The 16,415-nt window shown below is 40.2% G+C and overlaps 1 protein-coding gene across 1 annotated transcript in view; it reads right to left on the bottom strand.

Moving 5' to 3' along the window:
* Nucleotides 1-1,576: 1,576 nt before the first annotated feature.
* HAPLN1 (hyaluronan and proteoglycan link protein 1) overlaps nt 1,577-16,415 on the bottom strand; it is a gene marked incomplete at both ends in the record, with an annotated part of 28,238 nt that continues 13,399 nt past the window's right edge. The window contains 2 exons of the mRNA XM_082301212.1: nt 1,577-1,866; nt 8,804-9,106. Coding sequence (XP_082157338.1) covers nt 1,577-1,866; nt 8,804-9,106 — 593 coding nt within the window. The remainder of the gene's footprint in view (nt 1,867-8,803; nt 9,107-16,415) is intronic.

Consider the following 16,415-nt stretch of genomic DNA (forward strand, 5'->3'; position numbering starts at 1 on the left):
AGTGGAGTAAATTTTCAGAAAGCCTTGAGCACCTGCTCTCTGAAAAACTTGTTGCATTAAGGTATCTGAAGATGAGCACCAAGAATTGCTGCATCCAAAGTGAGTTTGCATTAGAAATCCCAAATTCCCTCGAACTGGTACTTAGGGAGGACCTAGTGCTTTAGGCAGCTCTGAAAATCCTAGGCACCATGCACAGTGTGTGTTTTTCTCTGACACTGGCAGATTTAGGTAAACATCTTCCACCTAGACCACTGCAGATTTAGTGAAAAGAAGTATTTCAATAGCTTTATTTTCTAAAGGAGGACTAACTAAATAATTCAGGGCTAGCGATATGTATTATTCCTTTGACAGTTTAAAAAACAGATGTACTTTTTAGATACAAACAAAATGCAAGGAAACAAAGAGTTGTTTTTCTTTTTCTCTTCTAAAACTTAATGGCTGGTTTCAAATTTTGTCTAATAGTCTTGGTTTAAGACTTCATTATTTCGAATTTTCTTTTTCTTAATTTTTATTTCTTGTGATGTGTAAATAGCTAAGAAATATTAAATATTGTAATGTTCTTTAATTAAGACAATAACATTTCAAAGGCTAATGTAAAATCAAGCTGCTAAAGTTTACAATTTCTCTGTCCAGCAGTTCATTTATACAACTGCCCTGAGTAGATGCTATTATGCTGCTTAGCAAACGGCCTTTAAGAGTTTAAAAATAGCTCAGTAAAGCTACTCAAAGGTAATACAACACTTCTCAGGCATCTCTAATTGGAGTTAAGAAGAAAACAGTTTTCTCACTACTTAATTATTCACTCAATGACTTATACACAACAAAAACACAATTGAAATGTCCAGGAGAACTAATTGTGCTTCTTCCTATGTCTGGGACCATGAGCTTATTTTTCAGAAAGGCAAGATTTGAGATTGTAAAACTAGTCCTGTTTTTTGTGGACTGTTTCAGCTGCTTTTATTAAACTCTCTGTTGTTCCCATGTGAACCAGTGAAAACAGTTATTTGCTAACATATATTGTTGTGAGGTTTCTTTGCGAAACCCCACTGATCCCCTTTAACAAAAAGATTGCTTTATTGTAAAATTCCTGATATAATCAATTTGCAATGTTTCTCAAACTGGTACAAATATGTAAAATCTGTGCTTTTAAAAGCTTCTGCTTTGAGTAGCCTTACACTCCATAATTGTGCCCTAGCAATTGTCAAGCTCTATTGCATGCCCCATTCATGAAAATTATAAGTTTTTTGGGATGACATAGCTTAAAGAATTTGAATCTAAAAGTTCCTTACCTAGAGCTCCCATTAAATTATATTAATTTAAAATAACTATGGAATGATATTTTCACAAAAAAAACCACTAAAACAAAACAAAACCAAAAAAACCAAACCAATGGGTTGGGGGGGGGGGTGGGTCTACGAAAATGACTTTACAGTAAGTAAAAGAGGTTTATCACAGTTTTGGTAGATTGCGTGAGTTCATACCGAAGGAAAAAAAAAAAAAAAAAAAAAAAAGAAACCTTTCACGCGTTCTCAATGACTTTTTTAAAGGAAAACTTTCACGCTGTAGGTACACTCTCTCAGTTGTAGGCTCTGAAGCAGTAGACACCATACAGCTTGTGCTTCTTGTCAGGGAAGCCGACGAAGCGCACGGCGGCCTCGCTGGGGCTGCAGCGCTTCCGCGGCCGGGAGATGGGGTAGCGCACGCTGCCGTCCGCCAGCCAGCCCGCATCGCAGCGGTCGTAGCCCAGCAGCTTCCAGGCGGCGAAGATCTGCCCCACCTTGGCGATCTGGGACCCGTCCTTCAGGCACGCCTGCACGGCCTCGTCGTAGGTCAGCTTGGTGGGGTGGATCAGGTAGTAGAAGCGACCTGGAGGGAAGAAGGGAGGAAGGACGAGCGCCGTTAGCGGCGCGGAGGTTGAACTCGATGATGCTGGCGGTCTTTCCCAACCTTAAATCCTGTGATTCTGTGACCTCAATGGTGTTGCCTAAAGATTTTTAGTTTTTATGTACTTTTCATCTATTCACAGCTCTGTATACCAGTTGTGTAGCTCCTACCCTTTCTCCTTTTCCTACCCTTTCTCTTAGACTTTAGAGTAATAAGCTGACCTTCTAACACGGTCCTGAAATTCTGTTTAGTCTTATTTTCAATTAGAGGACCTACAAGAAGGCATAACAGGAATTGGGGCATAGAAGCCCTTGGACCAACCCAGGGGTGGGTTGCTGGGGCAACTGAATCTCCAATGGGATGTACCTGTTAGATAGCCTAATTAATTAACCTTATAAAAATTGTAGAAATTCGATATCTGGTGTGCCCATAGTCCATGACTATGGATGCACCTGGAAGCTTCTAACAAAGTACTGCTTTTTCATCTTACCATTTTAGTACTGTGACAAGGCTTTTTTCTCTTTTGATTTCAGATAACAATACTGTAACGCTGACTTTTGAGGAGAAATGGAGACATTCCACTGAAGGATCACATCAAACCATGGTTCTTTTAGGGCTCTGGCAGCTGGAGTTTGTGTTGTTAAAAATATTGTGATTTTTTAATAAGCCGAGTTGATAAATATCAGGAGGAAAGAAAGAATTAACCCAAAAAAACCCCAGCCATAAAATAGACTATTTGAGCAAACAAATAAGAAAAAGGTAATGCTATATTTATTTCTGCTAGTATCAAAGTATGGCATCCCCACCTGAATTTATACTCAGTGATAGCATTTAGGGGAGGGCAGCTGGAGGTAACACACGCTCCTTTGCTCTCTGACAGGGTGGTGACCTTGTGTCTGATTAAATACAAACAAAATAATTTTACTTTTTTTGGTGAGAAAGCCAAGGTGTCGAACAGCGTCTCAGGAGGAGAGTTTGAGCCTGTGGTAGACCAAAATTATTTCTGTTTTAAGTCTTCACCAGCAGTTCTGCTGCTCTGTTTCTCTTTAGGCATCAAAGGGTATATCCTCATGGCAACATGGGGCTGAACTGATAGTGCTGCTAAGAAAAATGTGCCCTGTCTCAAGGTAATGAAAATATATGCCAGAAAGTAAAGCCCCAAAAGCGAAGTCTCCCCTCCTAATCCATACACAGCAATGATATTAGCATTGATTCCATCTATCAAGGCAATAAACGTTCATTGTAAGCATTTCAGTCATTATACATGGGGTTATTTATCATCACTGGTTTGACAGCCAAGTGGACTGCAGAGCAAGCACGTTTCTTTGAAGGCATAAGAGCTTCCAAACAAATTCACAACTTTCCAATGTGCTCGCTCCTGAAGAGGAAAGTTAGCTGAAGAAAAGGAAGGCCTTTATTCTTGTGGGCACCTTTTAATTCCAAAGCACGCACTTTACTGCTTAATTAAGAATGTACTCCAGGACAATATCCATTTTCTGACTCATAAAAACCAGGTAAATATGCAGAACTCTGCTCAGTTTGAGATTACTTTCTTGGTGGAAAAAAAGTGGTGAGCAAGCTAAGAGTTATGTCAGCTTCAGATTCCTGAAAAAATCAAACAGGGTTTTTTTTTTCTAAATGAAGGGAAGTCAGGTCAGCTGAAAATATAAAGGTAATTGAATTAACCCTGCCTTAAGGTTTGGAAATTGTATATCAAGACAAGAACAGTTTAAAAAATAGGCATTTACATTGCAGCTGTGGTGAGAAGAAACTTTTTGAAAATTTCATTGCTGTCTGAGGCAACATCTACAGAATTTCCACAGGAAAGTATTAAGAACAGATAATCATCCCTTTGTAGAACACTTTCTTTAACTCCATTTCAGCAAGTTGAGACTATTTACAATTACTATTGACACTAAAGAGAATGCTTATTAAGTGTAAACCTGTTACTGATACACTATTAAGAGGTTTCCCCAAAGCAAACAGGATTTCTGATTTAGGGGAACAGGGGTTTGGACTGATAGTGTGTAAACTTCACCTCATTTATGAGTTCCTCTTCAAACCATATGTCAATGGAATGTAATTTCCTAGGGATTTGAAGCAAGGTCAGGCTTTTGACATATGACATCAATAATGAAAACTCCCCTATTCTGCTCCTTCCTCAAATAAGAGAAATTTAACAGCAAACCCCACAGGGGTGCAATGTGTATCCAGAAAGTCTGATTACATAAAATTCCATTAATAAGCTCCCTACAGATTTTTAGTTTTTCAGCTGATAATAGGTGGGAAGGGTTCCTAGCTGTTCAATCTCTGTATTTATTAATTGGTGTAGAAGGAGAGGGAGGCATTTACTGTCTCTCTCCCATTAATGTAGTTGGGTCACTTCTGCAGAGGATGAGCCTGCATGATTTGACTCCTCACACCCAAATCATGGGGCAGACGGTTTGTGCTCAAACACCATCTATAACAGCTATTTTAAGATTTTTCATGTAACAGAACAGCTTAAAGAGGAAAACTCCAGCCATTGACCTGAATACCCCACACCCTTGTGACTGTGGGTGTTTGAGGGATGAATCACACTTGGAGATTTCTTGAAGTTCAGTGCTAAATAGAGAGGTTTATTAGCAAGTTTTCTTATTCAAAAAAAAAAAAAAAAAAGAAGTTTAAGACCTGGAGACCTGGTAAATATTTTGTCATCCAGTGATCCTCTCAAACAACTGATTTTGAATTAAATATGTGGGAAAAATTTTTTTAGACACACCAATACCAGTAATGATTCTGGTGAGTCAGAAGTAACCACTCCTAATAAAGGGTGTGTAATTTTATTTGAGGTTTATTTCTCTTTTTTGGAACAGTAGCTACATGTTCCCAGTGATAAAATACTCTGAAATGGTCAAATGAGCAGTCAGCATTATTCAGACAGGGCTGTCCACACCTTTCTCCCATTTAAATGGCAGGGGTGGTTGGCTTGTCACATGTATTGCTGTAGTAAACAGGTGGCTCACATCTGTGCTTTTAACATGAATCTCTAAAATTTGTTGTGTTCTTAACTTTGTTAACACGAGATTTTTGCTTGATTCTCCTAGAGCTGATGAAAGATCAATTATGCACTATGGTTCTGTGGACAAAGTATATAACAAAATGAACGTTAATGAGCAGAAAGCGTGATGCAAGCTGTGCTTGTACCTAGTTTTATTTTCTTTGGGAATGCTTAATTATAGAGGAGCTGATAAATGTATTTACATTTAGCTCTTTTAGCACTTTTCAGTGTGAAAGATTCTCATGGATTTTCCTTCAAAAAAAAGTACAGCTCTCCTTCAGAAGACCTTTGAAAATAGGTAAAGAATAACTACTCAGCTCTTTCATTATATACTCCTTGGTCTATAGCTATTAGGCTCTGTGGGGAAGACTGTAACAAAAGGATTCATCTGCATTTATTTGCTCAAATTGAACATCTGGAGGGATTGCATCCTATTCCTTGGGACGAGTCAAGGAGAGAAATTGGGGTGATCCGCAGCCCTGAAAAAACTTTGGATCATGTCAGGTTTTTCCACCACACAGGGCAGGAACCCTCAGCTTTCTAAAGATGACATGGACTAAAGTGGCTTCTACTGGGCAGGACAAGTGAAGGAGAAGTTGGCTGTGAGAGAGCAAAGCTGAGCCCTCAGACATCAGGAAATTCCAGTGTGGCATTTCCAAGCTTAAGTTAGATCCTCCCCACTTGGGTGCATTCATTTTCAACAGCCTTGATCAGCACAAGGAATGCAAGAACAGATTGGGAAACACATTGCCATCCAGTGTAGGCAGACAATATTTTGTTTTTTCGCAATATTTTGATGGATTTCACAGACAGCATTAGGTGTTACTCTTTGCTTTGTTTTATGGAACAGGTCACTGTATAACATTATAAACTGGTAGCTTGGTGGTACTACTAGATATAAAGTGTATGAAATGATTTCATGTTCTTGGACACAATACATGAACAAGCCTTGTATGAACCAACAGAAAGATTTGAGTATAAATCAGCTTCACAGGTGGAACAAAATGTGGAAGTATTACATTTGCCTTACTCTAAGAAAAGGGATAATAGAGAGCAATTTCGTAAAGTAACAAGATTATTTGATATTGCAGTTTTGCTCAAACTATTTCCTTGTGCAGGTAACAGAAAAGCATGTAAAATTTTTTACTCGTGGCATAACCCCTTCATTTTTACCCATTATCTTTTTGTGTATCCAGGTAATCACAGATGGGATCCAATAATTCCAGAGTGAAAACACTGAACTTGGATTTGAATTCACTGCATTGATGATTGCAGTCTCATTTCTTTTTCGTAATGGCTTAAATGCCATGGGTTTTACCCTTCTTATTCTGGTAAAAATCACGATTTACATGTATTTCAAACCAAGACTTTTTGGTGTGACTGCTGAATTTTTTGAAATCAAGCACCCCTTTTTTTTTAATGATGCCTGAGATCATAATATATTTGGGGATTTTCTTTCCCTATAGAGAACCCAGTTAGCAAGTATCTAAACCTCACTCAACCTCTTTTTTCTAGAAGCTCCCACAACTGATATATTTTTTGAGCTATCCTTATCCTTCCCTGGTCCTGTGGCCATTGGCATTTTCCCATCTCCCTTACACAAAGTTGAAGGCTCTGCTGTTTCCTATCAGGAGACTCCAGCAGCCACTGGGAATGCACCATGTCCTAACCACCTCAGATTTTCCTTGGCTGCTTCTGAGCTGAGAGAATCAATATTGGGTGTTGCAGAAATAGCTTTTTTTTTTTTTTTTTTTTTTTTGCCTGCAGCCACTATCTTTGGCAGCTGGCAATCCCAGCCTGGTGGCAAAACAGGTCATTATAACCTTTTCCTTCTGCAGCGAGAGAGTTGACATATGCCATTAAACACGCCTATCCAAAATGCTGTGCTGGAAACAGGGAGCTGGCAGAGTGGCTGGGTTAATTGTGGATATGAAGGTGAGCTCGGGACAGGAATAGTGGAGAGCACAGCAGGGACAGGTGAGGATAAGGCAATCTGGTGAGTTGAGGAAATGGAAGCTGAGAGAAGCAGAAGTCTGGATTTTCAGCTGATGTCTTGAGAGACATTTGACACTGAGTCATGAAGAACATATATCCTATATCTATATATCTGTATAAATATACCTCTCTCTCTCTTTCTCTCTCTCTCTCCCCCTCTCCCCCCCCACTGCTGTGTAATGTTCTGTCTGCAGACCAGTTTCAAGACTCAAGGCTGAGATTCAAGTCTCTGTCTTTTCTTTGATTGCTCTCCTACCTGTGCACCTTATCCTCACCTTACCTTTCTCCTTCTCTCTCTTTCTTTCTCCTTGTATCAGGGCACAGACAATATTTATCTGTCAGTACTTATTATTCTCTCTTTTTCCCTGAAATTATGTTTCTTGTTCCTTAAGAGATGCTATTCAGCTTCTGGTGTGTAAAAGGGTGGTGATCAGTGAGCAGTAGTCACAAGGTTTCACTCTGCAAGCATCACAAAAAGTGCGGCTATCACATTGTAATTATTTTTGTTTGATTATTTAATTCCTTGGTACTCTTCCTATAGTACAGGGTTAAATCTGTACAGAAGAGATTACTACATACAGGATTCCACCTTTGATAAATGAAGCAAGAAAAAATTGAGCCAGCATTTACTGGGATGAAGCAGTATGATAAAAAATCAGCCAAACTTCTGTTTCAGATCACTTTGAACCTAAAGTAATGTTGTTGGCTCGAGGATTTGTCTGGGTTTTTTTGTTGAGGCTTTTGAGGATTTTTTTTTTGTTTGTTTTGGGTTTTTTGTTAGTTTGGTTTTTTTGTTTTAGTTTTTTCTTTTTCTAGTGTGTATTTTTTTGTTTTGTGGTTGGGGTTTTTTTGTTTTTTTGAGGGCTTTGGTTTTTTTTTGTTTGGCTGTTTTTTTTTTTTTCTAGGGAGGGTGGTGGAGACTTAGCACTGGAGCACATTTTCTGAAGCCAAGGCTTATGTTTATTTTTTGCTGTGCTGTAGGATGGAACTGCTTCACTGTGGATAAACAATCTGTGCATGAATAAAAAAAGGCCATGCTCCATGGTCTGAGTGGTCTGCAAGGCAAACATGTGGAAAGTTGTGTAGGAATTATGCCAAACTAGGGTGCTGTAGAGGATTGGGCATTCACAGCAATGCTTTCTAAATATCTTCCAGCCTCTAGATAAACCCTGAAATGATAGCAAGCTGAGACTGGGTCATTTAATTTAATTTCACACCTAAAGAAACATCAACTAATAGCAAAAAAACCCAGCTTGCAGTTGCTAAAGTAAGGTTTGCATCAGTCCATCCTCAGAGCAAAACTGATTGGAGGCTTGGCAGCATACTAAAATTGGAAATCTAAATTATTAAGGAATAAAGCTAGAAATAGGTTTGCTGATAAGGAACTATTAGTCATACAAGAACGGGTACATAAGCAGGAGCTGCTTGACACTGAAGAGTAGGTGAAATGATGATCAGAATTTTGTTTTGGTGACATATTTAAGCAATATTAACAGAATTATAATTGAATTCAACAGGAAACCTCAATTAATGAACTGCAGGTATCTTCATCGCTTTAACCGAATTAAACTAGTTACACACCAACATTAAAAGGGTATGTATAAATTTTAGTGCGGTTAAAGAGGAAATATTAGAAAGTCCTGCCACTACAAGTCCTGAGTTTTAAAAGCTACCTACATAAGCATGTGACAAAGACGACTTTATTCTGCCTGTGTGTCCTTGCAAATTCCACAAAGATTTTAAGTCATTTTTTTCGACTATTTAATTCCTGGCATTTTCCAGGCCCGACACAAGCTTTGACAAACCCAACACAACTTTCTGCCCTTGGAGTTCCTTGCCTAAGCGCAGCCATTTACGAGGGAGGGGTGAAGAAAACGATCTCACCGTTGAAGTTGGAAGTGAAGCAGAAGACGTCGTATCGGCTCTTGTCCTTGTCCCAGAACCCGTAATTCCTGACGCCAGGCACGGTGTTCTTGCCCCCGCAGGGCTCCCTGGGCTTGGTGATGGGGTACTGCACGGAGCCGTCGCTGAGCCAGCCGGCGTTGCACCAGTCCAGCCCCGACCTCCAGGCATCGTAGAGCTGGTCAAAGGACGCGATCACCGAGTCCTGCTCCACGCACGCCCGCTGCGCCTCGTGGAAGTTCAGGTTGTACCGCCCCAGCCGCGGGGAGTAGGGGAACACCACACCTGGAGCAGGGGAAGAGGGAGAGTTACGGGGCACTGAAAGAGCAGAGCGAAGGGAAACAGCTTTTTCAGACACCAGAAGGGGAAATAAATGGGAAGTAGAGGTTGGCTCCATGGCATGTGTCGGACTGTTGGTTTATTTCTGGTGCAACTACACGTTTTTCATGGAAAATTCCCCTTTATCAATTGTAAGATCAATTTCTCATTTAAAAAAAAAGTCAGCTAAACCCTACCTAGCTCTATTTTTGGATTTTTTTTTGTTTGGGGTTATTTTTGTTTGTTTATTTTAATTTTGTTTATTTGGATTTTTTGTTTGTTTGGGGTTTTTTCTGGTGCGTTCGCTTGCTGCTTGGTTGGTTGATTGGTCGGTTTGGTGGGCTGTTTTTAGTGTGGAGTGGGAGTAGGGAAGTTCCTGGCAGTTATTTAGAATGAACAAATTGTTGAATGAATTGCTGAATTTCTATGAATTATTTCTTTTTACTCGTAGACATTAAGATGAAATGTTTCAATCGACATAAAAGACCATTGTGTTCTTTGCATGAACCCTTGCCAAGAATTTCTGAGAGGTTCAAAACAGTTGCTTTTTGTTTGCTTCTTTGCTTTTTGTTTTGTTTTGTTTTGTTTTGTTTTGTTTTTGTATTTCACATTATTCCAGGAATGGGAGTGTCTACCTTAACAACAGCATGTCAAGACTAATCCGGTAAGAGGCACCATTTTACCATCCTGAGGTCTTAAAGTAGGAACACTGTGGGGAAATGAAATCAGTGATGTTGTGTGGGAGACTTTTCTGCTGCTTTCCACCTGGTTTTGGGCAGTTTGCCACCGCTCAAGGGAGGGAGAACTCCTCACAGAGGACAGGTTTCCCCCAGTGCAGATGGTGGCACAGCCCTGGTAGGAAACCATGCGTGACACCACCTTCCCTGTCTGCCCCTAGAGCACTGATGGCTTACCCTAAGAGAGGGACACTGTGCAAGGAGCGTGGACCTGCCAAATGCTTCCTTCCCCCCCAGAGGACAAGACACAGCCTGTTCCCAGTCCCTGTCTGGTGCTCATCGCTGCTGAGATGTTGCAGACAGGTACAGCAGAGAGACCTCACGACAAAGGACGTCCAAGTGGGGCTGGGAAACATGGGGACACCTCCAGAATTGCTTCCAAAGTGACGTCTAATCACAGTCACTGCCCTTATCCGACAGGTTTTATTTTCTCCTGCTTGTTTTATGAAAAAGATCTGAAGTTAAACTTTGTTTCTTAGAGCATGAAAGACGTTTCAGAAAACACTGAAGAACCACCTCCTCATGTGGCTTTGATAAAAGAGAAAAGAGAGACTTGAAACAAAATTTTGGATCAGACCACCCTAATCTTTGGCAGGGCTTAGAAACTTAACCCAGACCTAAATTTTTTAGGCTTTAGCCTACTCTCATAATAAACTGAAATAAAATGGTATTAGAGAACATCCAGCTCGGAATGTTTATCCTCAGACATCTCTGTAGAACTAAGTGCTGTGGGACACAGGGGACACAGGATAACACATGAGGTGAGCCAAAAACTTTTCACTGGTATAAACATCCATCTTTCTTTTACATTTTTCCTGCTGATGGATCCTCTTGCCTATAACAATTTCATTGTCCTCAGGGCAATGCAGCATAGGATAGAGAAATTACCTGGTGGTCAAGCAAGGCAGTCACCATGTGATGAAGCCACTCTTCCTTGAGAACAATCTAACCCATTTCTGTATCTATTCCACCAGTTTCTTAAAATCCTTTTCCTTCCTCTTGTCTCCCTCACCCTTCTGTCATCCAAGTGTTATTTTTGTTAAACAAAATCTTCGCTATTACCAAATCTCAGTGACTTGGTCCAAGAAAATAAAGCATGCAAATGTAAACTTGGCAGGGTAGTAATAAACAATATTTTGCTCTCCTTCATCATTTAACTAGAGAGTCTGCTTCAGTTCTTTCCTTTTGTAAATCCTTTGTTACAGGGCTTTTCTGTTATGTGATGTTCTGAACCGCAGAGTATGAACGTAATTTAACAACATGTGTTAAATTTATCTTCATAAACAAGACACTGAAGATGTTTCCTATTTTGCTGGATCTCTGTTCCTTCATCATATCTTTGTTATGAAAATACCCATTTTTTGTCAGTGCTAATGGAGAGAAGTATTGCCTGGTATAATAAAAATTTAGCAAATGTAATAGGAGTCCAAGCTTTATTACTTTATTTGAAATCTAACACTTACTATTTTTTCAAAACTACATTTCCCCAGACAAGACTCCTTTTCCAGTACATGTGTCTGATTTGCATATACATTAAAAAAAACCCCTACGATGAGGAAAGATCAAGATATAAACTTACATATTTCTAAAAACTGAGCAACAACGAATTGAGAACTATTTAAACAGATTTGATTCCTTAAGGTTTCCAAAACCACTTTTAAAAGGGGCTAACTATGTATGTAAATGTGTTACAAATCTGAGTTCAACAGTTTGGGACATAATGTTTTTATAACATAAATATGCACTAAACTGTAATATTAGCTTTGGGCTGTACTCGAGCAGACTGCATAGAAGCCGATTTTTTGTTGGAGTTCATCTGCAGTACAAGCCTGCAACTGATTAGCATTAATTTCACCCTGAGGCTGGGGGGGGCCGGGGGTGATTTTGCTGAGGAAAATTGACTGGGTATGTGTTTTGTGCACCTTTGCATTACCGTGCAATTTTTTAAACTTTTTTTCCTTCATTTCCTGATCAAACCTTGCTAAAATTCATAGTAAGATGTCACTATTCATATCCACATTCTTACAATTTAGTGGTGCTGAGATTTAGTTCATTACAGGGTGTCTTCCTCAGTCCTGGATCTTACAAACCCATCAAAGTCTAATCCATCCCATCTGTTCCTGAATGGACAAAAGCTGTCCTGAGGCTCGTTGCTGTTCCCAAAGCACAGACTGAGCCTTAACTTCTGACTCCAGGCCTGTGTTCTGCCACTAGACAAAACACCCTCTCCCAAACGTTAACAAATTCAGCTTAAAAAAAGGAGGGAGATCAAAACTTCCAGCCTCAGAAGGTTAAAATCCGGTTACTTTGTGGGAAGACAGAGCTGAGGAGCCTTAGCTTGACCTCAGTGATTCCATTCCCTACCCTGAGGAAGCAGCTGAGCCCTGTGTGGTTCCTCAGTGGGGATATTAATTTCCAATATAAGGAATCATGGTGTGGCTGCTCTCCCAAACCCATGGTTCTCTGGAATAGGTTCTGCCCCCAGGGAAGCATCCCCTTGCCTCCCAAAAGAGAGAGGAACAACCTGAGACACATCAGCTTGGCAGAGAATGAATCTTTTAGTGAGAGAGGAGGGGATGTATGCACCTGTGACCAAGCAACTGCAGTCTAGAGAATGAATCCTGTAACGGAAATTGGGATTTCTACCAAATCAGAAGTGGATGTGTTATATATCCTCCCCACAGGAACACCAGTATTTCTATGGATTTCTCACTCACGTGTGCAAATGTACAAGTCTTCTCCTGTTACTGTGTTTTTGGGGAATTTATTTGTGTTATTTGTATTTCAGAGTTTTATCTGCAGATAACCCCTAAAATTCAGTGCAGTTACTCAGCGGCTTCACACACACTGTCAGTGCAAGGAGTTGTAGCATTTACCCAACAAGGTGAGGAAACAACCTCAAAAAGCTCAACTCCTGTAATGATTTATGGCTGTTAATTAAGCCAGCACCACCCACAATTAGCAGTTGCAAGAGTATTGACATGTAGGAACAAAATAACACGAATTTCTGTTGATCCATATGGGGGAAAAAAAAAAAGATCTTTTCACAGACAGAGTAAAGAAATAGGCTTCTTCAGTTTTAGCCAAAACTGCAAAGTAAGTTTTCTTGCCACCAGTGTAAACACAGGGCAACAGTAGGGTTTGCTATTTACTGTTCTGTAGGGTACAGTTTTCTGCTGGCATACACTCTATGGCAAAATTTTCCATGCTGGATTCCTAAAATTCCATAAAAACCAGTAAGCCCCTCATTTTCACAGAGTCTCCATCCCCATTTTCCTGCCTGTCAGGACTGCCAGCTGTCTGATCATCCAGCCACTGGCAGCCAGCAGGTATAAAACTCCCCAAAAATGAAACTGAACCTTGAAGTAGCGTTCCTCCAGCCCCCAGCATCCCATAACCACGTTGTCAGTGGGGTTGCTTACTTCCAACAAATAGAAACACACAAACTAGACTGATCTGGGCTAGGGCAGATTATTCCCTTGTATTTCTACAGCCTTTATAAAAAATTTGGAGACTGTTGCCTTTCTTTGCTCTTCTTAGCCTGTCTGCTTCTAAATTTTTTAGCACTTTCCTTTTGGGTTGTCAGTTTCAGATATTTTTTTAAAATTTTTATTTCACCTGCATCTTTCAAGGACCATTCCTCAGAGCATGTAGAAACACAGCTCTGTCTGCAATGACCTGTCACAGAAGGAATTGCACTGGTCTGTCATGACTTACTCTTGACAACCCTCTCTTGGGTCTTACAAGACTTTTTGCTCTGTTCTAGGGGCCCACAAAAACTGTGTCCTATAAAATGGGGTTTTCACCACAGAGCAGAACAGATTATCACACAAAGAATATTTGAAACAGCTTTTTCTTTTTTTGTGTGTGTGTGTGCATGAATGTAACAGCAACACTCAGAGGAAAGAAAAATGACATTATTAGGCTAAATCTGATTTCTCCTGCTCTTGAGAGCATGGAGTTGATTTTCTATTGGTTTCATTGCTTATATCCTGCTGAAGACCAAATGAACAGATTAAAAAATTATTGTTTTGACAATTTGGAAAATTTTGTTTATATGAGGCTGATGGATCTGTTTGAGGTACTTTAAAGTAAAGAGTCTGGTTTTGAAAGGGAGGCCTGGGTTTTTATTTCTGTTTTGGACTTAAAGGCCAACATACCTTGAAGCAAGAACACAAATGCTGGTGGTTTTTGGTTCTTGGGGAGCCACACAAAGAATTAGCTTCTATCTAGAAGCTGCTTTCTACAGAGGTTTTTAATGACTTTAAGCAGATCTTCAAATTCCCACTAGCGTTGGAAGTAAAAAGTAATTATTTTATAGCCTGTATTGCAAACTTTGCATGTTCAGCTCTCACCTCCCTTTGAAGAGAGAAACCATTAAAAAAAAATTCTAATAGTAAAAATCTGCCTTTGGCTGTTTAGCATTGTCCCACTTTCTCTGTCACCTCTCCCATGGTTCTCCTGAAATAAAGGCACACAAAACCTGTGCCTGAGCAGTAGCTGAGGGCTGGAGCCTTCACGTGCCTGAGAGGTCAAGCTCACAAACCCGGTGCAGTGAGATTCATTACAGGGCCAGGTATTCATGAGAAAATAAACTAGTAAGGCACAAACATAAAGAAAATTTAGTGTAGGACTGTAAAAAGCTGCCCTAAAGAAAATTTAATGTAAGCTAACAATTCATTCTTTGCTTATGACTAGGACAACAGTATCTGCCTGCTGTTGGAGACCTTTTAATATGTCAGGCTTTTGACTTTCAGAACACTGAACAAAGAGTGTAAAACCCATGATCCATATTTTATGTGCAGGAGGAGAGTAAGGCCAGTTCAGAGAGAGAAAATGGCTTTGGCAATGAGGTTGATTCTCCATAAAGAACGTCCTGCTTTCCTCAGTACTTGACACTTCTTGCAGCTGATGTGCCCTGCACAACCCTCCCGAGCCCTTAGACTGGTCCTTGTATTTCAGGCTACAAATGGGATGAAAATGAATAGCCTGAACAGATCCTAAGCTGGTGGTTGTGGAAAACCACAAATAAGTTCCAGTTCCGAGCTTTAGCTGGTGCTCAGCACAATCTCTCTAGTCTAGGGCAAAAATATTGTGGTTCTGAATTAAAGAAAATGAAGAAAAAATATCACAAAAATGTAAAGTGTGTAACAAACTCAGACTGAATCTAATTTCAGTGTTTCTTTCAAAGCTAAAAGTGCCCAGCTATTATGAATGCTTTATTTAATGACAATCCCAGAAGGACTTTAAGGCTAGTAAGAATAGAATGCTATCACAGTGGGAGAAGAAAAAGGGTCCATCCAGGTGGAGGTCAACGATTTTGATATTGATACACAGCCATGGGTTTTGCATGGGGAGCTCACACGGGAGCCATCAGCTGCTTTGCACTGCTCCTGGGCACTCCTGGGTGTAAATGGCTTTGTCCTGATGTCAATTAACATCCTTAAGGCCACCACCTCAGGACATCAGGCTGCTGATGCAAGTCATTCCCACTGTGAGATTAACCTGATTATTTACACCACATGTAGAATGTTAGAATGGGTTGATGTATTTTAATTTTTGTCCAAACATTGTGGGTTTTTTTTCCCCCCAATCTGTTCTGCTTTGCTCAAATACATTAAATGGCAATTAATGCCAGAACCACAAAAAGCTGCAGGTGAGCTGAACAAATAAGCACAGGGCCATGCAAGCAGAGGAATGTGTTCTATCTGTTCTATATCTCCATTGTAATGTTAGTGTATTTTAATACTTATCTTTTTATTAGGAAACTTCAGTGTGCCATAGACCCAAAATAACTGGATTTGGTTGACACAAGCAGGACTGACACAGACACTCTCACCACTCCTATCTCACTTGGAAGGTTACATTTTACCATGAGGTTTTGAAAGGAAATGTGCCTGCCAGTTTAAGAAACACCACTCCATGTTGTCAGAAATGAACAGTCTTACACCTGTCCCCTGTGTGACAAAAATAATTGAAAAGACATTGTTCCTTATGTCAGCCAGGCACTGATTAAAATATATAAACTTTCCTTCGAGCACAGGTTGGAACATACTTGGCTGAAGAAATATGATTCCTTCTCTACTTATGAATTTCCTTATTTTGGAGGAGGGACCCTGGCCTTGTATCCAAGGCTGGTGCTATATTACAAAACAGTAACAGTAAAAAAGGTAGAAAATCGCCTTTATTTTAGTCGTGTTACTGCATGCAGTAAAGAAAAGATTTCTCACTGCTTTCTCACTGTAGTATCAATCAAATAATGCCTTTCAGGTGTGGATTTCTGCATGTGCACAAGCATTTGTACCAAGCTTCAGGCAAACCTCTTCTGCCTCCGTGTTCATCAGCATCTCCCCTTCCCAGGCACAGCAGGAAACATTCACAGCAGAACCCCCTCGCTTTTAACAGCAGAAAAATAATGAACTTCTGCTGCAGAGGAAGCAAGAGGCTGGGCAGGTGAGTAGAGCCCTGTGTCACTCAGGCAAAGCTGAGCCTGCCAAGAGGAGCTGTTCTCCCTTCAGTGGCTGAGCAGCCCCTGCAGA

Source organism: Coloeus monedula (genome assembly GCF_965178545.1).
Source record: "Coloeus monedula genome assembly, chromosome: Z".
NCBI classification, from domain to species: Eukaryota; Metazoa; Chordata; class Aves; order Passeriformes; family Corvidae; genus Coloeus; species Coloeus monedula.